This window comes from Prionailurus bengalensis, chromosome X, assembly GCF_016509475.1.
Source record: "Prionailurus bengalensis isolate Pbe53 chromosome X, Fcat_Pben_1.1_paternal_pri, whole genome shotgun sequence".
NCBI lineage: Eukaryota > Metazoa > Chordata > Mammalia > Carnivora > Felidae > Prionailurus > Prionailurus bengalensis.
This window is the reverse complement of record NC_057361.1, coordinates 6821457-6843046: the sequence shown is the minus strand read 5'-3', so window position 1 is coordinate 6843046 and position 21590 is coordinate 6821457. Positions and strand designations below refer to the sequence as shown.

General features: G+C 50.6%; 1 protein-coding gene across 4 annotated transcripts in view; it reads right to left on the bottom strand.

Annotated features, from left to right (window-relative positions):
- The window catches only part of TBL1X (transducin beta like 1 X-linked), a 234292-nt gene that overhangs the window by 38601 nt on the left and 174101 nt on the right, over nt 1–21590 (bottom strand). For 3 of the 4 annotated variants that reach the window (XM_043571099.1, XM_043571098.1, XM_043571096.1), the window contains one exon: nt 15968–16075. In XM_043571099.1, coding sequence (XP_043427034.1) covers nt 15968–16025 — 58 coding nt within the window. In that variant the 5' untranslated portion in view covers nt 16026–16075. Of the gene's footprint in view, nt 1–15967; nt 16076–20734; nt 20791–21590 lie in introns of all 4 variants that reach the window. The other variant, XM_043571100.1, reaches the window with a different exon arrangement.

Here is a 21590-nt window from a genome sequence, read left to right as displayed (position 1 = left end):
AAAGAAATACCAGAAGGACCTCGTTAAAATAGGGTTTCACTTATAACATCTGGCCCGGACCCCAAGGGTGGCGGCTGAGTCCAGCACGGGCCTCTGACCAGTGCAGACCGTGAGGCCTGCCAAGATTTTAATATCCTCTCAACATGGGAAACATCCAGGAGGGGAAAGCATTAGTCAGGTTATAAACGAAGGTTGTTACTTCCTCCCAACAACTGGCCGGGGCAGAGGCGGCCCCGAGAGCGGCTCACAGAGCTGCGTGCGCTCAGCCTTCCAGAGCGTCGCGGGACCTCCAGGCGCAAACATACCGCCTGCTGGCAACCCCAGCCCCCGCGAGTCTGAACCCTCATGGATCTGTTATTTGGAAACTGGGAAACAGACGAGCACAGAAGCCAAGCCAGAGATTTGTAATGGAGAGCGTCATTAAAAATTACAAAAAAAAAAAAAAAACCCCAAAAAACTTATGGGGGCGCCTGGGTGGCTCAGTCAGTTGAGCGTCCGACTTCAGCTCAGGTCATGATCTCGCGGTCCATGAGTTCCAGCCCGGGATCGGGATCGATGCCGACTCTCTCTGTCCCTCCCCACACGCTCCCTCTCTCTCAAAAATAAATAAACATTTAAAACATTTTTTTTAATTTTTAAAAAAATTATGACGTGGGGAAAACACAGAGAAAGCAATCTGGAAGACAGAGGAAATAACTCACATAACTACACTTGAATAACTAAACCTGATACAACCAGTGTTCTCATGTAGAATTTCTTCCAGCCCCCTTTGTCCCTGCAAATTAGTCTGTATGTTAATTCTTACGATGGCAGAATTCCGCGTTGCTGCTTCTTTACCTAACGCAAGGTAAGCACGTCCCCTGGTCGCTAAGTGGACTTGACGGCCACCATTTGGACAGATTCTCCGTGTTCCCCTGTCCTTTGCTCCCACAACCTCCAGATTTACTGCCAAAGACGAATCCGTGGCTTCCACACGGACAGGGCTCCAGCCTTCAGCTGCCTGGCGCTCAGCTGCTGAACCACCTTCCCAGTCCTTTCTGGTCCTTCCTCTCATTCTGCATCCTTTGTCGCCCCCGGCAAGGGGGTCCTCCTCCCCGAACCCTCAGGGCCTTCTTCAAGCCAGCCTCTTGACTGTGCTCGACGCGTCCTCCTTGGCTTGCTCGCAGAACTGTAGCTCAGGTCACAGCTCCAATGCCACCTTCTCTCCGTGCGCTTTCCTGGGGTCCTGGGGTCCCTTCGCGTGCACCTCCGGTGTTACATTTATCAGCCTCTGACAGGCGACCGTTAACCAAAACAAGCCCCCGTCCTCATCTGTGCGTCCACGCTCGGACATAGGTAGGGCAGTGCCGCTAACAAAGGACAGGCCCTCGGGAGGAGGAACCGAAAATCATGCCAACTGCTCTATTCCAGGACATCAAGGCCTCCCTGATGGCATCCAGACCTCCGATGTTATCCCAAATTCACTCGCATCGCACAGGGGTGAACACTTTCAAATCTAAGTTCTTTTTTAAATTTTTTTTAATGTTCATTTATTTTTCAGAGAGACAGAGCTTGAGCGGGGGAGGGCAGAGAGAGAGGGAGACAGAGGATCCGAAGCAGGCTCCGGGTTCCGAGCTGTCAGCACAGAGCCCGACGCGGGGCTCGATCCCATGAGATCACGACCTGAGCCAAAGCTGGACACTGAAGTGACTGAGCCACCTGGGAGCCCTGTACAATCTAACTTATTTATTTTAACGTGTATCACGCAAATGCGACTATAGGCACATCTCAGGAACGGTTTCACCTTAAGGAAAATATTAATAAATGTTAATAAAGCGTGGCAAAAATGACGCGCAGACAGCTGAGGCTGGGAAATATGCACGTCGACGTGGGAGGGCGCAAAGGTCTGCAGAGGGACAGAGACGTACGGAACATGCACCACACGCACGGGGGGCTGCAGGGGAGAGGCGGAAGCAGTGCCCGCGTTCTCTGCGGGGTCTTGTATAGAAGCCAGCACACGACATCCTGGCGGCCAGGTCTGGCCCCTCACCTGCTTTTGTACAGAAAGGTGCCCTGGACCACAGCTGCTGTCATGTACGTATCTAAAATGTCTGCTTGGGTGCCAGAAAGACGTGAACAGCTGGGCCAGAGACTAAGCTCTAGAGAACGTTCTCTCCACCCTGATCTAGGGGAGAGACCTGGATGAGAGGGCAGAGCCGAGAAGGGCCGAAGAAAGCGAGCCTGGATCCCACAACTTGTTTTCTGAGGCCGGCAAAGCCCAAGACCCAAACCTGACGAGGACCCTGGGAAAGGATCTTCACACCCCAGCCTCTCTCCCTCGGGTAACCGCGAATATACCAGACCCAGCATTAACACACCAGATTCGGCAATACGGAGAAAGGACGACATGTCCGGGCCAGGCAGGGCCCATGCCAGGAATGCAGGCTTTCACGTCAGCAAGAGAATCAGTGAATTCCCCACAGTAACAGAGTCAAGAAAAATCATTCAAGAGAGGAAGATTCAGGAGCCAGATGGCCCGCTCCGAGTGCTGCCTCTGTGACTTCCCAGCGAGGGGCCTGGGGCCAGGGGCTGCCTCCTTGGGGCACTGGTTTTCTCACCTGTACGCAGAAACGAAGCTGCACCTGCTTGCTGTGGGTTAAAGGTTTTCTCGGTCAAGGGCTTAGAATCCTGCCTGACACAGTGACTGTGCCCAGGAACGTCAGCTCAGTTGCTACAATGGAGCCGTGACGACGGGGACAGGAGCACCGCTGGCAAGAAACGCCGAGTGGCCGGCTGGCAGACAAGCGGGTGACAGAACAGACAACGGAGGCAGGAGAGAAGATACGAGGGGAAGTCGGCAGACAATCTCTGGAGGGGAGGTCCGTGGTCAGGATGCGGCAACGGCGGTCGGCGGGATGGCATCAGGACGTGCCTGGCAGCGTGCAGCCGAAACGCCAGCGGGGAAGGCAAGAGAGGCTGGGGCGCCCAATGCAGAGGTTGGGGTGCACGCCAGGACTTGGGGAGAAAGCAGCGGGCTGACTTCAGACACAGACGCGGGAGGGAAGGGAAAGGACGTCACCTCGGGGTCAGTGACATCTACGAAGCAAGACAGCAGCGGTGGCCCCGGTAAAGTGACATTCAGTAACTCTGGGGAGAAGGGACAGTGTCGCGGCCGACACTGCGTACGACTTGCTCGTCTGTGTGGAAGGAAGGACGGGAACGGCAGGAAGTTGGCGGCAAATAAAATACATGAAGGCTGAACACGTTTCAGGTCCCATCGGAGCTTCAGAGGGGGCAGGCGTTAAATGTAATGGTGTCTCAACTCTGAAGACAGGCACCTTGCTAAGTGGCTGTTACGTCTCCGCGAAAAAAGGGAACTTGAACCATCCCAGACTTCTTCACGAAGTCACAGCACACACCTCATGGGCACCTTCAAAAGAATCGAAGGGTGGTGGTTTTGGGGTTTTTTTTAATGTTTGCTTTATTTTTGAGAGAAAGAGACACAGAGCATGAGCAGGGGAGGGGCAGAGAGAGAGGGAGACACAGAGTCTGAAGCAGGCTCCGGGCTCCGAGCTGTCAGCCCAGAGCCCGACACGGGGCTCGAACCCACGAACTGCGAGATCGTGACCTGAGCCAAAGTCGGACGCTTAACCGACTGAGCCACCCGGGCGCCCCAAGACAATTTACATTGTTCTTTTTTTTTTTTTATTTTTAATGTTTATTTATTTTTGAGAGAGACAGAGCGCAAGCAGGGGAGGGGCAGAGAGAGGGAGACACAGAACCCAAAGCAGGACCCAGTTTCCGAGCTGTCAGCACAGAGCCCGACGCGGGGCTCGAACCGACAAACCGCGAGATCATGACCTGAGCCCAAGTCAGACGCTTAACTGACTGAGCCACCCAGGCGTCCCCTGAAGGGCTTTATTGATGTTAATAACAATGGAAATTGTTTGGCAATATTGAGCAAGATACACATTTAAACAAGTGTAATTTACTTAAAAAAAATTTTTTAATGTTTATTTATTTTTGAAAGAGAAAGAGACAGAGAGAGAGAGAGGAAGAGGCAGAGAGAAGGGGAGACACAGAATCTGAAGTAGGCTCCAGGCTGTCAGCACAGAGTCCGACGCGGGACTCAAACCCACAAACCGCAAGATCATGACCTGAGCTGACATCAGGTTCTCAACTGACTGAGCCACCCAGGCACCCCTAAACAGCTATAGCTTATAAACAATCAAGCGATTTTCATTCTTTTTAAAGTGATTTTCATTCTAATTAGGCTTTTCCCCCTCTAACATATCTATGAGCACAAGAATGGCAAATTTTGAATCTTAGCTTCTATGCACAAATTAGAACAGTAAACTCAGCAAGGACGACACAACCCAAATTGCACGGGAACCGGGGTGGTCGTGATGTGATTATGAACGTCTGGGGCACAGGAAAGACCAAGTTCACGATTCCACTTTGTCACTCTGAGTGGCCTTATGACCAAACCAAAAGAACAGTCTCGCAAAACAAATACACTTTTTGAACGAAGAGAAACTCCTCTGCAGCTATCAGCATCCCAAGAGGTTTGTAATACAACAATTCACACGCACGGGGGTGTCAGGCGGAGGTCCGGGGCCCTCCAGACTGTATCGTGCAAAGGGAACACGGAGGTGCTTACGTGGTGGAGGAGTGTGAATTACGGATGCCCCAAAGCTGGCGAGGGGAACGTTTTATTCTTTTCTATGGAAAAGGCGTGGGTATCACATTCTCCAGCTACTTACCCGCCCCTACGTTTTCCAGTTGGTTGTTAATCAAAGTACGACATACACGCCGATTCAGAAATGACAGATATGGGTCCACAACCCAGCTTTAAACTCCGGGACGGTGGCGGGATGAACAGCCACCTATCTGCCAAGGTTTCCTTCTGTCCCTCTCAGCAGGTGCTGCCGGCTCACAGGACGGCTGCCCAGTGAAAACCCTGCACGCCCAAGCTCGTGTGCTCAGGACACTTCACGGGTGTCGTCGCACATGCCAGGAGAATTAAGTGCCACTGAGCACATCCATGGGGACAGCACATCTGTACGTGTGAGCTTACCTTATGCTGGGCCACACCACACGCACTCGTCCCTTTTTTTTTTAATGTTTGTTTTTGAAAGAAAGAGAGAGACAGAGAGCAGGAGCAGGGGAGGGGCAGAGAGAGAGGGAGACAGAGTCCAAAGCAGCTCCAGGCTCCGAGCTGTCAGCCCAGAGCCTGATGCAGGGCTTGAACTCTCGAAATGCAAGATCACGGACACTTAACTGACTGAGCCACCCAGGCGCCCCTTCCCTTTTCTGATGCCAATCTGTTTCTTTCTCCCCTCAGCTTTACGGAGATAGAAGGGACCTGAGACATCCTGTCAGTTCAAGGCATACAATATGATGATCTGATACACACAGACACTATGAAACGATTACCACAATCGGGTTGGTTAGGACCTCCATCACGTCACAGGGTTACGTTGATCTGGTGTGAGGAGAACGTTTACGGATTTAGTCTCTTAGTAACTTCCCAATATAACAATACATTACTGTGAACCATAGTCACCGTGCTGTACACTATGACCTATGTCTTTCTGCTACAATGAACTGCGAGCATAACTATTACGAAGCCCTGTGAACCCTCTTAGCGAATCGCAGTCTGAGGGTGGTCGTGGGACCCCCAGAGAGCGCCAACACAAAAGCACTGCTCACGTCCACGGCGAATAGGAAGCAGGAGCTGTTACCGTTTCGCAGGACTTCAAAAGTCCTTTTACCCGCTAGTGATATGGACAGATTATTCAGGTCTTCTTTATTTACTATGTGATGAAACTAACAGTTGCCTTTATTATTTCTAAAGCAAAGGCTACCATTCCCTCAAAGAAACACTTGCCTTTACTGTTTCAGAAAGATCCTCTTTTTAAACAGGGACACACATTAGCAATGTAAAAGAGCCACTGCAGTCAAAATATATTTTTAGAGACTCAGCTGAACAATAAGCCCTGAACTTTTGTTTAAATTAAGAGAGCTGAACCATTTTCAAATGATTTCCCGAATCTGTGCAAACGTGTCTTGCATAAGAAGGCATTCCACGGTTCTAAGAAACACAGTGGAGCCTACCGGATAATTTGTCAGCTGCCAGGATTACAGTGGGCAAAGCTGCTTAATCATTTCTGTAGACAGAATTATTCACAAATATTAAGAGTAGCACCCTTTTCCTGGTTATGTAACCTCTTCAAGGGGAGACCAAAAAGGGAAAGGCAGCTACTCCCAACTATTTTATTATCTGCTGCAAAATGCTTTGGCAGACTTTTGCCTTCCTCGAGGGCAAAAATACCCTGGAAAATTTTAATAAAAGCAAGGACTGCATTCTGCTCATTGTTAAAGTCTATTTGAGTTCTAAAACAGAAGGAATCAAAATACAGCCCAAGAAGATAAAGTGTGAAGAAATGAGAATTCCATTTACACTCCATTTACTAATAAAAGCAGTTGGGGTGGGGGTGGGGCGCCTGGGTGGCTCAGTCGGTTAAGCATCCAACTTTGGCTCAGGTCATGATCTCACAGTTTGTGGGTTCGAGCCCCACGTTGGGCTCTGGGCCGATAGCTCGGAGCCTGGAGCCTGCTTCGGATTCTGTGTCTCCCTCTCTCTGCCCCTCCCCTGCATATGCTCTGTCTCTCTCTCTCTCTCTCTCTCTCTCTCTCTCTTTGGCTGTGACAACAGAGGGGTGGGGAGAGTTGTTGGCACCTAGTGAGTGGAGGCCAGGGAGGTGCCAGGTCCGATGCCAAACGGCCTCTCGTGACAATTACCCAGGACGAGCCAGCCAGGGAGGCAAGTCATACGGTGCCCACCCAAGTTTGCTGATTCCCAAGGAGGCAACAATTTGAGCTGTGTAAGAGACAACTACTCTTCCCCTTCAGATGACTTTTCAGGATTCTGTTCCCAGAAGACTCGGAAGGTTTGTGTGGCCATCCAGTTTCAAACGATGGCCATTATCCGAATCCGTCATACAAAAGAACGTCCCTGTCAAAGCCTGGGTCCACGGCGTGGCCAAATGACCTGCGCAATTTAATTAACACATCTTCGCTGTCTCTCGATCATTGACCACCCTCTGTCTCTCATACACATACACACACACACACACACACACACACACACACACGCAGATAATGGGAAGGGCAAAATGTTGTTTTTGGTTTATTTTGGATGTTGATAATTTGGAAATACCGTGGAGTCAGGAAAAGATGCAAAAATGGTAGAATCCCGTGTTCTGTGTCACCCTGCCTCTCCCCAGTGGTGACGTCTTATTTGCTGTACTACAATCTCAAAACCAAGATGACTTCTTGTTGCCTGGTCACTAGACTGCAAACCTCCTGACCTCCACACGTGTGTCCACATGCACGATCGCCACCACGGTCGAGACACAGAGCTTCTCCATCAGCACAAGAGAACTCCCCCAAACTACCCTTTTTGCTACGTCTACAGACTTGTCATTTTAAGTTCGGTACGTAGAACCATCCAGAATGCGGCGTTCCGATACTGGCTTGTATGAGCCAGCACATCTCCCTGGTGAGGCATCCGGGCTGTGGCACGTACCCACAGCACATCCCTCCTCATTGCCGAGAGAGCCCCCAAGGTGGGCAGCTGCATACGGTCTGCTTAGCCAGCCGCCCGCCAGGGCACATCTGGGGACGTTCCAGGATACCGCTATTATGAATTCAGCTGCTATTTTCTGTTTTTTAACGAACTGGGTTTTGTCAGATAGCAATCTAGCTTACAAATGACACTGTGTGCGCCAAGGACCCGTTCCAAACTCCGTAGAGTTCTATTAAAAAGCCCTTCGGGGGTGCCTGGGTGGCTCGGTCGGTTAAGCATCTGACTCCCGGTTTGGGCTCAGGTCATGATCGCACGGTGAGTTCAAGCCCTGCGTCGGGCTCTGCGCTGGCGACGTGGAGCCTGCTTGGGATTCTCTATCTCCTTCTATCTCTGCCCCTCCCCCACTCATGCTGTCTCTCTCGCTCTCCAATAATAAATAAACTTAAAAGGTCTTTAAAAGGCCCTTAAATGTGGTATCATCAGTGTGGAATTCAAGTGGCTTCCTCACTTTCTGTTGAGATTCCAAACTCTGAAACAATCTATACATGAAACTTCTCACCTGTAACATGGCGACTTATTACAAAATTGTGGTAAGATACACGTAACACAGAATGTACTGATCTTGCCATTTCTGAGTGCACAGGTCAGTGGCATTAAGTACTCTCACACTGCTTGCAAACGTCCCGAGCGCCCAACTCCAGAACCCTGTCATCTTCCCAGACTGTCCGCATGGAACACTAAGTCCCCACTCTGCCCTCGTGGCCCCCCATAACCTGTGTCCTACTTTCCGTCTCTATGACTTTGACGGTTCAGATACCTCACGTTAGCAGACCGTTAGCGCAGTTGTCGGTCTTGTGTCTGGCTTATGTCACTCACCATCATGGCCTCAAAGTCCGTCCACTCTGTAGTAGGGAGTCAGAATGACCCCCCTTTTGGTCAGGCTGAGTCACATTCTATAGTGTGCACACAGCACATTCTGTTTATCTGTTCACCCCGTCCATGGACACGGGGGTGGCTTCCACAGTAATTTTCTAAAAGAGCATTCTGGGGCGCCCGGGTGGCTCAGCTGGTCGAACGTCAGACTCTTGCTTTCAGCTCAGACCATGATCTCACAGTTTGTGAGTTCGAGCCCCGCATTGGACTTTGCACTGATGGCACAAAACTGGCTTGGGATTCCCTCCCTCCCTCCCTCTCTCTCAAAAATAAACGAACATTAAAAAAAGAGAACATACTACTGCACCCCTAAAGGGAGGAGCTCATCTCTACAGGAAGATAGCACATCTTCCCAGGACATTCTCCAACACCCCTCTTGCTATAAGCTCATAAACCTGAGATGCTGAGTGGGGACAGAAATGACACTCAATATGAACTGCTCACTGTCTTTAACCAAACAAGATTCTAATAAAATTGGAATCCTGGCGCTCTCTCTTATCCAAACAGGCTTCTTTCCTGACCTGATCCCGGGAAGTGGCTGTGTGCACACGCATGATTTTTAAACGGCTCCATAATCTTTCTGTAAAGTAAAAGCTTTTCTGTGTGTTTAGGACAGAACCACCTTCAGCTTTGTGCCGGGGATCGCGGTTGAGAGAAAATGCCACCTAAGCAATACTCAGTCTCCTCTTATGTCCTAACCACGCTGACATCATAGACGGGCAGCGGGGACACAAAAGGGTGCCTGCCACCTGGCCAGGGAATCTTTATCATCGGTCTTGGCCTAGAAGCTCCATGAAATGAGTGAGAAATGGCATCTGAGTTCTACTGTCAACCTTGAAAGTCTGAGTACATAATAGTTCCCTATCCTTCTTGGCTGACACACACCCTAAACTATGTAAGGACGATATGCAAATAGAGAACCATGCGTATGTTACGTAAGTCAGAGGAAACACGCCTAATTCTACGTAGCTAGTCAACACGTGTGCAGATACGGCTCTTGAGGAAAACAGAACCGGTCTAAGCTGCAGTCTTTCATTGCAGGAAACCGTCAACGCTCCCATCTGCATGGATTGTGACGTTAACGGAGACGAGAAACACGTATAATAAACCAGCCTCTCGATGACAAATCCTGATGAATCAGGAAAGAAGTTCCGTGTATAAGGAGTCTTCAATCCTATCTGAAACGCTTCAGAATGAAGAACGAAGTTCATCTTCCTGGTGATTTGTGATATCTATCCATTTTTACCACCTACTGTAATGATAAGTTCCTTTTATTGCCTGAAATGTTTACAAGGACAGCCCTTGGGGCCGCACGGCCTGCTAACGCAGCCGCAGGGACAAAACGCTGTGTCACTTGCGTTTCTCTTCCAGCAGCAGAACCGCCACCGCGGTCGGCGACTGGTTTTGTGAAGCGTCTGCCCGTTCTCTGTGGCCCGTTCTCTGATGACGGTCACAAAACTCGAGGTGGGGAAATACCTGAATCCACACCCGGAGCGTTTCAGTGTCTGCCCTGCCCAGGGCCCCATCTGCAGGAACGCCGCTCTCTGCCCGGAAGCACGCACAGATGGACACACGCCCAGCCCAGACGCCCAGTCGTACCCACCGGCCGCCTGGCCAGGCTGCAGACTTTTCTATTTTTATGCGTGAAGTTACGATGCTGAAGGAGGAGAAGGTTGGGCACTGGGATGCTCTCTCACTCAGCAGTTCTGGGTGAAAGTCACTGGCAAAAACCGTGACTGGCTGGTTTTGACTGGCAAAAACCATGCAGATTCAAGAAGGCTACTTTTAAACCCAAAGAGGAAGCTTCATCTGTGTCCTGCGCGTATGTCTGCCGGGGCTAATGTCCGTTTACCGAGTTTCCAGGTAGCCCGGCAGCCCTAAGCAAATCTGCAAAACGACCGACGTTTCTCAAGTGCTTTGCTGCCCAGCGAGACGGAAAAGGACGCAGCAGCGGCTCCTGATCACCTTCAGCCTCCACTTAGCGAGGGGTCTGCAATCCCACGCCTAGATTCTCACCCCAGAGAGACGAAAACCTACGTTCACACGAAAACACTGTACGCAGATGTCTCCGGTTGTTTCAGCCGTGATCGGGAAAAGCTGGGGACGACTCAAATGTTCTTCAACGAGAGACGGACGAGCCAACTGCTACGCGGTCTTAAAGCGGAACGCTACTCACCACAGAGAACCACCGACCAGGGCATCGGACAGCGTGACCGAATCTCCCTTGTGTTACGCGGACTCTGAAGGCTACACCCCCTACCATTTCATCGACACGACGTTCTCACGAAGGCAAAACTATGTGCACAGGAAACAGAGCGCCGGTCGCCAGGGGCTGTGGTGGGGACATGGCTGGGTTACCAAGGGGCCCGGGGGACTTTTTGGGGGTGATGGACTCTTCTCTGATCTCAATTGTACTGCTGTTTACGTGACCAGAGACGTTTGGCAAAAGGTGCAAACCTGTACTTTAGAAAGGGTGAATTTTACAGCATTGAAAACTATACCTCCGTTAAAAAAATAAAACAGGGGCGTCCGGGTGGCTCAGTCAGTCGAGTGGCTCAGTCGGTTTCATCTCGGAGAAAATATTTTCTTTACAATTTGGACTTTGGAACGAAGCAAAAGAGGAAACACTTATGCTTACAAGGACTCACTGAATTCTCCCACTTTCCACACGGAGCCGGAACACATGCCAGCCTCCCACACTGGGTTCAGAAAAAAGCAGGGGCAAACAAGCCCAGATTCATCCAGGATCTGGAGACGCTGCTCACAGAAGCCTGGGCAGCCTAAGACCCTCGCAGGGCTCGCTCCCTGCCTCTATCTGGCTCAGAGCCTGAAGCGGGCCTAGGGCTGGGTGGGACGGCGCCCCGCCATCGTCTGTGTCTCTAACAATGGCCCAGACAGCAAGAGTGACCGCACGATTAACCCCCACGAGGCAGAGGCCGGCGGAGTCTTACCCCTCGAAGCAGGACTGCCGTAACTCGGGCAAAAGCTACCTCGGCCACTTGGCTGCTGTGGCTGACAATTCACGTTTCTCACTGCTTAACTTAAAAGCCCTCCTGACTGAGGAGGTACGCTTCACTTGGTGAAACGCTTCAGTTGGTGAAGCGTCTCAGTCTTGCTTTTTGGCTCACGTCACGATCTCGCGGTTGACAGGTTCGAGCCCCGAGTCGGGCTCTGCACTCACAGCTCACTGACAGCAAGGAGCCTGTTGGGGATTCTCGGTCTCCTTCTCTCTGCCCCTCCCCTGCTCACATTCTCTCTCTCTTCCAGAAATAAACATTTAAAAAGAAAAATTAAAAATAAAGAAATAAATAAAAGCCTTGCTTACCAACCAGCACTTTCGTCCTTCAGGGAGCCCGGAAGCCACTACCGTGAGATGTCACAAACCAAGAGTATCTATTGAGTCCTTTCCTGGGCAAGGCCCCTGCTTCAGACAACTAACGACGGTAACAAGGCCTCTCCGTCTGCCTTGACGGTCGTGGGATATGCCTCTGGGCCTGGAATCTACCTCCTCACTTCCAGGTGAGGGCCAGGGAAGATCTAAGAGGATCTTAATTCTGCTGCTCGTGGGCAAATGAGGTAAGCCCATTTTGGGGACTCTTTCCCAAGTCTGAAGTCACGTGACCTGGATTCTCACAACAAGGAAGGGATCATCTTCAATACACTGCTTTCCTGCCATCGGGGAGACAAATATTCCTTTGGGGATTCACAGCGTCCTCACCGATACAGAGGATCCAGGACAGAAGCTGCTGGAGACAGGAGGGCCAGGAACGCTGTCCACTGGCTCGGCACAGAGAAGGCGGGCTCTCCCCTGTGGCTCAGGTGGCCAGGACTAGGAGCAACCGTGGTTCTGGGAACTTGTCCCTCACTGCACCCATGAAGGTGGGCTGGAACCTGGTGGGTCTGTCCCCGTGCAGTGAGGCTAAGAGCACACAGACCAGAGAACTAGCTGTCTGTCTCACTGTAAAGCCATCCCCTGACCACCTCCTCCCTCCCTCCCCTGCACCCGCCTTCTTCCACACAAGGCCTAAGGATGGGACCCTGCTGCACGAGAGGGGTTCTCGGAAACAGAGAACCTCCTGGACTCTTCTGGCAAGGAAAGCTGGATGGGTAGGTGTGGAGGAATGAGTCACCTATGTTCACACAGGACTTATTTTTGAGTTGCTGGAGGTACGTGGGGGAGAGCAGAGATGCCTGAAGGAGACATATGCTCAAGGGGTGTGTTTTCTCCCTAACCCCCCCGTTTTAATGTTTGTTTATTTTTGAGAAAGAAAGAACATGAGCAGGGGAGGGGCAGAGAGAGAAGGAGACAGAGAATCTGAAGCAGGCTCTACGCTGCCAGCACAGAGCCCGACATGGGGCTTGAACCCACAAACCATGAGATCGTGACCTGAGCCGAAGTCAGATGCTCGACTGGCTGAACCACCATGCACCCCCAATGCCCCAACCCCGATTCTGCAGCTAGAAAGGAGACACTGAAAGGTTGAGAAGGTGCTCTCTGCACTTGATGGGCCCTCAATCAATACGTGCTTCATCACATATTTAGGATTTGAAATGAACATATAGAATGACCCCAAAAGGAACACTTGAATGTGGCATTTCTTCTCTCCCTGCTTTTGAACTTGTCCTTATGGGAGGACTCGGGTCAAGTCCAGGCCTTGTGGTCACAAAGCTCAAGCATGGCTTTCTTAAATACCCACGCGACATGTGGGACGGTCGGTAAGGATTGTGACGGAGAGGACAGGCGTTCACAGTTGTGACATAAAACCCACCCCAGTGATATCCTATCCATCCCGTCCCCCAACTCCCTTCCTCGGTTGCCTGGTTACGGAAGCTTTAGCCACAAACAGGAGCCGCGTGTAAACACACACACGAAAAGGAAGTGTGGCCTTTCTGGGGCAGGGATGGTTTCTGTGTTTACGCAAAGAGGCCAGCAGCTCTCTTGCTGGAGTGCCTCGGGCCCCAGGGACCAGCCAACCCAGAACCCTAGCCCCAGGCTACACTTAGGTATCTCTCCCACACTGTTTATTCATGCTGAAGTTCAGCTCGAGGTTTTACCACATATTCTGACTGTATCTTCGTGCAGAGGGGTTTTAAAAGAAAGACATCTTGGGGGAGCCCGGGTGGCTCAGTCGGTTGAGCATCCGACTTCGGCTCAGGTCATGATCTCGCAGTCCATGAGTTCGAACCCCACGTTGGGCTCTGTGCTGACAGCTCAGAGCCTGGAGTCTGCTTCGGATTCTGTGTCTCCTTTTCTCTGCCCCTCCCGTTCTCATGCTCTGTCTCTCTCTCAAAAAGAAATATACATTAAAAATTAAAAAAAAAAAAGAAAGGCATCTCGAATTCAGAATTCAATGCTGGAAGTCGACAGGGAAGCACATGGCTCGGAGAGTATATCTGCTGTGTCACAGGAGAGCACCTGTGCTCAGGTGAGCAATGCCCCACAACAAGGTAGGAGATCGGTGCTAGTGACTTCCCCAATCCCCGGGGCTGAGGTCATACACGTTTTGTCAATTTCTGTCACACTATGCCTGGGACCAGCTACTCCAAGTGACCCAATCTACATGGAGAAAGAGTGTGCACCTTCCATGGAAAGTGCTAGTTGGGGTCCCCAGGCACAGATATCCAGGCTTGGACGGGGAGAGGGGTTTGTTCTATGATGCCACGTGTCCAGTGAACTCCAGTACTATGGCCCAGGTTAACCATTTTTGCGCGGGAAGGGGACGCTCGTGGGGGTAAATAACTTGTTCAAGGCTCAGAGCCCGAGCCACGTGGTCTGGATGCCACACCTTGCAGGCTGACTGAGGAAGAGCCAGGACCCAGGGGCTCACATGCCGCTTGCCCCTCACTCTTGTCCGTGTGTCTTTGGAAGGTGGAGGCTCGGGAACTGGTTTCCGTCTTGAAAGACCAAGTTGCGGAACATAAACGATAGGATATCAAGCGTAAAAGGCTCAAACACGTGCGAAACCAAGAGTTAGGGGCTGAACTGATCCTGCCCCAAATTCCTAAGTTAGTCCTAAGCCCTGGTCCACCTCAGAAAGTGACCTTATCCGGAAACACGGTCGCTGCAGATGTTATGCTAAGATGGGTTTTTATTGCACTACAGGGAGGCCCTAATCCAGGACGGCTGTTTCCAAAAGGAGAGAATCTCGGAAGGAAGATTTACAGAAAGGAGAAATCTGACCAATTTGGACAGGGGTGGAGGCACACAGGGAGAGGCCGTGTGACGACAAAGGCAAAGACGGCCAGCAAACCACCGGAAGCTGGGAGACAGGCATGGAACAGACTCCCTCGGCGGCTTCAGAAGGAACCAAGGCTGCTCACACCCTGATTTTGGACTTTGGTTCCCCAGAAACGTGAGACAACGTATTTCTGTTCAAGCCGGCCCGGTCCGTGGTACTTTGTTACAGCAGCCGGGGCTAACTAATACATCTGTACGCCCACTGCTTAGGAAGCCATCGCAGACACAGCAAGTGCAAAAACCAGGAGGGGCAGTTACCACTGAAGAGAGAGAGGGGACGACAGAGGAGGGTCGCACACAGGCGCCAACTCGCGTACCGGAAGGGGTAGGATGTCCTCCACGAACGTCGTCGTGTACGTCTCGAATGAAATATTTTAAAGTTCGGAAGACAATATTCATTTCAGAAATTCATTAAAAACCGAATAACGTGAATTTAAGAAGAATTCAGACTCCTGAGAATTCAAAAAAAAGCACCCACAAGCAACCCACGACACTGTGGTGAGGCTCCGCTGTGTGGGGCATCTGCGACATCGAGGAATGGGGGGGATCCACGCTCTGAGGCATCACAGGGCTCCTCAGAGGACTGTGGCTGGCCTGTGACAAAGCCAGGCCAGACCCCGGGCCTCGGGTGCTTGTCAGCCCCTCCCCCACTCCCGGAGGATAGCAGACGCTACTCACAAGGTCCACTGTGTCCGCGGGGAACACGTATCTGCCCCGGTCTTTGCTTACCGCCGAGTGACATCTTGGTCCTAATCAGAAGTGCTGGAAGAAACCGGAACTACTCCCACGTTTTGGGAAACTGACAACGGTCCATTTGGGGGAGTGGTTCAGGGGCTCAACAGATCACTGGTTCCGAGTCTGAGAGGTTCATAGACAGACACATCGTGACGACAGACTAGCCCACAAACGCCCTCACCGTGCAGGAAGCCAAGAGCCGCCGCTCCCTGCGCTACCCCACTCTCGACGTCCATCCCAACTGCTCTTGACCTTAACTCCAATCTGATCTCATCGGGACAGAAACATCAAGGGAAGAAAAGAACGCGCTCCCCACCCCATCCCGGGAACGGGGCGGCCCCGGAGCCTTCTCTTTTTCCACTCTCTGAACAAGAACGTCGTCTGTTTGCTCTTCTTTTCCTACGGCCTGGTTTCCCGGCCCAACGGTTGGTGGACGTGCACGTGGCATGTTGAAGAGGACTCCCCTGCTGACAGACACCCAAGCCTCTTACCTGACTCCTGGAGGTAGCGATACACCAGGAAGTTCACCTCGTCGCTGGTTATGCTCATCTTAGCCTCACCTCGCGGAGACGAGGTCTTTACGATGCGGGAGCCGCCCTCTGTTAGACGACAGGAGAAAGTGGAGAGAGAGTGTTGAAACACTGCCTGTATTTGTGTCACTGCATCTCGCTGAGACGACTAAAGAAATAACACCCGTGATGTGACGTTATAACCATGAAGGTAATTATAACTTTGTAATAATATACATCAATATAAACGCATCCAGGACGAATGTTTCAAAAAATTAAAAAAACCAAAGAAGTGTCGGTGTATTTTACAAGGCTGGGAGGGTCAGGCACAAACCACACTGATGGGGACAAATTCAGGGGCAACAGATAATGGAAACAAAATCTGACTTATTTTTTTTTAATTTTTTTTTTTAACATTTATTTATTTTTGAGACAGAGAGAGAGCATGAACAGGGGACGGGCAGAGAGAGGGAGACACAGAATCCAAAACAGGCTCCAGGCTCCGAGCTGTCAACACAGAACCTGATGCAGGGCTCGAACCCACAAGCTGTGAGACCATGACCTGAGCCGAAGTCGGACGCTTAACCGACTGAGCCACCCAGGCGCCCCCCGACTTATTTTTTTAATGCTTATTTATTTTGAGAGAGTGAGAGAGACAGGAAGAGAGAGAGCGCGTGCACACAGGAAGGGGCAGAGACTGAGAGCGAGCGAGCGAGCGAGCGAGCAGCCCAAGCAGGTTCCGTGCTGCCAGCACAGAGCCCGACTTGGGGCTCAGTGTCACAACGGACCATGAGATCATGACCTGAGCCGAAACCAAGAGTCAGACCCACTGAGCCCCCCAGGCGCCCCACGAAGCCCAACTTTTTATTCACTAAAAATCACGTGTGTGCTGCGTACATGACAACGTACTTGGTAATGAGCATGACTGTGTTCCTGAGGTGCATTCTGATGGACGTGGTCAGATAGAACACTACACGCTTTTCCAGAGACACAGAAGATGCCTGAGCAGACTAGAAGTCATGTCAACACCCCTAGGGCAGGTAACCACATTGACTGGATCATACCTGTTGTTCTAGAAAAATGATTAATCAAAATATCCTTCACTTGCCGAGTTTAAGCGATAAGCTGATAGTCGCTCTGCGTATGGGCCCGTCCCTAGCACGGAGAAGTAAACCAATCGTGAATGAGGAGTAAAGGGTGCACGTCCACTTGACGTCATTTCTATGAAGAAGCCACATCTCGGGACACTGGCGCATGGACAAAGAGGAACTCCAACTTTTGTATGTTGTCACAGAGCTCACTGCATTGGTCTGGCAGAGACCTCCGGATAGCTGGAAGGCAGGTGGAAACTTGGGGGCGGGATGGAGGGACAGGCAAGCTCCAAACGCAGATGCAGCCCAGCCACCACGTTGTCCACAGCCCTGTGAGACCCTGAGCAGAGGACCCAGCAAAGGCGTGCCTAGACTCGGGATAAGCAATGTGTTGTTTCCGGCTGTTGCACCCGTGGCAACAGGCAGCAGAAGACAAACAACATGACTGCCTCTTGGGTTATTCCAATTCTCACTGTAGTTACCAGAATTTTGCCACTCAAAAAATGCTTATGTTGGGGCGCCCAGGTGGCTTAGTCGGTTGAGCGTCCAACTTCGGCTCAGCTTGTGATCCCGTGGTTCATGAGTTCGAGTCCGGCGTCGGGCTCTGTGCTGATAGCTCAGAGCCCAGAGCCTGCTTCAGATTCTGGATCTCCTCTCTCTGCCCACCCCCACCTTGCACTCTGTCTCTGTCTCTCAAAAATGAATAAAAAAGTTAATTTTTAAAAATGCTTATGTTTAGTTAATTTGGTGATATTCTGTGCTTCTGTATATACTGAAGAGAAAATCTGACAGCCGAAATACAGATCTGTCCTGAGATTTGTTTGAATTCTGGGAAATTCACTCGTAAGACAGCATTAGGAAAATATGAGAGGCTAAATAAAAAAACTATGAGATCGGAGCATAACCAAATGAAACAAAAACATTACTGAGGGGAGACAATGTAAACAATAACAAAATCGTGCGCCACACAAGGCTAACACTGAACGGACTTTTGCTGATGCTGAGCTGACGTTGAGCGGGGCAGTAATGCGTCAGTTACAATGATGAACTCACTATGTGCTCAAAGGTGGGGCCACTGGCAGGTGATTAGGTCATGAGGGTGGGGCCCCCACGAATGGGATTAGCGCCCTTATATGTTAGAGACCCCCAGAGAGCTCTCATCCTTCTGCCAAGTGAGGACACGATGAGCAGACGTCCATGGAGGAAACAGGAAGTGGGTCCTCACCCGATCCCAAATCTGCCAGTGCCTGGATCTCAGACTTCTAGCTCCCAGAGCTGCGAGCAATAAACGTGACGTTTAAGCTGCCCCATCTGTTGTATGTTGCCACAGCAGCGTGAAATGACTCAGAGACCACCCCGAGTCACGTCGTTGTTTATTCTGTCACGTTGGGTGCTTAGAAATAAGTAAAATCTGGGGCGCCTGGGTGGCTCGGTTAGTTGAGCGCCCAAGCCTCAATTTTGGCTCAGGTCACCATCCCACAGGCGTGAGGTCTTGAGCCCTGTATCGGGGATCCACACCCAGTGTGGAGGCTGCTTAACATTCTTTCTCTCTTGCTCTCTTTCTCTCTCTCTCTCTCTGCCCTTCCCCCCCCACCCAAAAAAAGAAGCAAAATCTAATCATCAGGCTCTCAATGTCAGCATTTTAGATATGTGGAGCCAGAGGATGCTGTTATGGGGCTGTGCTGTGCACCGGAGGCTGCTGAGTGTCCTCTCTGGCCTCCACCCGCTAGATGCCAGCACCAGCTCCCACCCGCCATGGTTCTGACGATCAAAAATGTCTCCAGACTCTCCAAATGGTCCGAACTGCAAAAGTGCTGCTGGTCGAGAACACTTCTGGAGAAGAAAACCCAGCACGTTGTGTTTGCAATGAAAATGAAAACGCACGGACAGGGTCGTACGCGGTGTGCCGCTAGCTCACGGGTGTCGCTTAAGGACGCGGCCAAGCCCCCGCGAGAGATCGCTGAAAACGCAGCCTAAGAGCCGGGCTTTTTCTAACAGGCTGCGTCCAATCCTCCCACAAGATCACCGGTATGTTCAGCAGAAAGTGAAACGTGGAGTTCTTCCTTCAGCAGTCGGATCTCTTTTGGTTTCTACGGAGAAAGTGTTTCGAGATGATGCACCTGCAAGAAGCTGCTTCTCGTTCCCCAGCCCCAAGTGTCTGATAAACACACGTGTCTGCACATGTGACCGCACAGGACCGCGGAGCAGGGGACACGACATCCGTAAGACACCAGGGACCGGGGGCAATTTTTGTCAGTCCGCTCCTCTTTCTCTTTACGCACCATCCTCAGATTTCCTATCATGGACCAATTTTTCTAAGTTTATAAGTCAGGATAAGGCTTTCCCAACACACTGTTAACTTTTTAAAGGCTTTTTGAGGGGCGCCTGGGTGGCGCAATCGGTTAAGCGTCCGACTTCAGCCAGGTCACGATCTCGCGGTCCGTGAGTTCGAGCCCCGCGTCGGGCTCTGGGCTGATGGCTCAGAGCCTGGAACCTGTTTCCGATTCTGTGTCTCCCTCTCTCTCTGCCCCTCCCCGTTCATGCTCTGTCTCTCTCTGTCCCAAAAATAAATAAACGTTGAAAAAAAAAATTTAAAGGCTTTTTGACTTGTAAGCAGCAGAGAAAAGAAAATAGAAACCAGCCTTGGCCTGCAAGAGAACCAGGTGAAATGTCACTTGGTCAACGAGACTTGCCCTATGTGTCCCCCCAACTGCTCTACCTGAGCTATGTAGTTTAATTAAAAAAAACAAAAAACAAAAAACAACCCCAAAAACCCTAGTAATTGGGGGCGGCTGGGTGGCTCAGTTAGTTAAGCATCCAACTCTTGATTGCGGCTCAGGTTATGGTCTCATGGTTGCGGGACTGAGCCTTACGTCGGGCTCTGTGCTGAATGTGGGGCCTGCTCAAGATTCTCTCTCCCTCGGCTCCTCTCCCATTCTCTCTCTAAAAAAAGCAAAACAAAAGAAAAACAAATCCTAGTAGCTGGATCAATTACCCTACACACAACTGAACACCTAACTAGCTTTTCAATGATTGTTTCTTTGGGGCGCCTGCCTGGGTGGCTCCATCAGCTGGGCAGCCGACTCTTGGTTTCGGCTCAGGTCACGATCGCACGGTTTGTGAGTTCCAGCCCTGTGGTGGGCTCTGTGCTGATGGTGTGGAGCCTGCTTGGGATTCCCTCTGTCCCTCCCTTGCTCACACAGGCCCTCTTTCTTTCTATCTCTCCCTCTCTCTCTCTCTCTCTCTCTATATATATATGTATATATATACACACACATACACATAAATGTATAAAAATTAAATGACTGTTCCTTTAATTTTTTTTAATGTTTATTTTTGAGAAAGAGAGACAGAGTGCAAATGCAGGAGGGGCAGAGAGAGAGAGAGAGAGAGAGAGAGAGAGAGAGAGGGAGACACAGAATCTGAAGCAGGCTCTGAGCTGTCGGCACAGAGCCTGATGCAGGGCTCAAACTCAGGAACAGCGAGATCATGACCTAGGCTGAAGTCAGACACTTAACCAACTGAGCCAACCAGGTGCCCCTATTAAATGTTTCTTTTAAAACCTAATTAAAAAAAAAGAATTTACAGTAACCAGTAAAATGTACATATATATTCTTAGACTATTCAATACAAACATGAGAACACTCTCCGAACTGACCATAAACCTAGCAGCAATATTCGGTCCACTTCAACTCATCAATGGGTCTGATTACACTGAAATCAAGAGAAACCAACAATTAACTGGGTGCTTAGTTGCCACCCCTCCAAGCAATGAATGTGAAGGCAGTGGGGGTTGTTTTGAAGGGTTCACTTCACTTTTTTTGACTCCACGGGGCAAATGGCTGAGATTCATTGGCCAAAAGTTACTGTTTTAGACCAACCTCACCAACTTCCACTCATTAAGGGTGGGAAAGAACTTACCTATCCTCTGTTCTCCAAGACAAGATCTAAATCTCACAGATGGATGTTAGAATAAAATGATGGATCTCCCCCCGCTCCCCAAGTTCTGTTGTATAATTTCATATAACAAAGTGCTCAGGTACTAGAGGTATTCAAGTTCACCGGCTCTGAACACAAGGATGCATTCCCAACACAACGTTTCTTCCTTTTTTTCTATTTCTTAAAAATGTTTATTTATTTTTGAGAGAGAAAGAGAGACACAGTATGAGTGGGGGAGGAGCACAGAGAGAGGGAGACACAGAATCCGAAGCAGGCTCCAGGCCCCGAGCTGTCAGCGCAGAGCCTAACGCAGGGCTCGAAACCGCAAACCGCGACAACATGACCTGAGCCGAAGTTGGACGCTCAACCAATTGGGTCACCCAGATGCCCCCGCCAACACAAACTTCTGATTTCAGTGTCAGCAAGGACATTCTGCCTCTCCTGTCACCCGCCTTCCCAGGTGCCATTTTCTGAGGCCATCCATAAGTGAAGACGGAAGGAAGGAGCCCTTGTCCTGTTCTTTACGAAACTCGGTCATAAGCAATGGCTTAGGCAGTAGGAGTTTCAATGGTAGT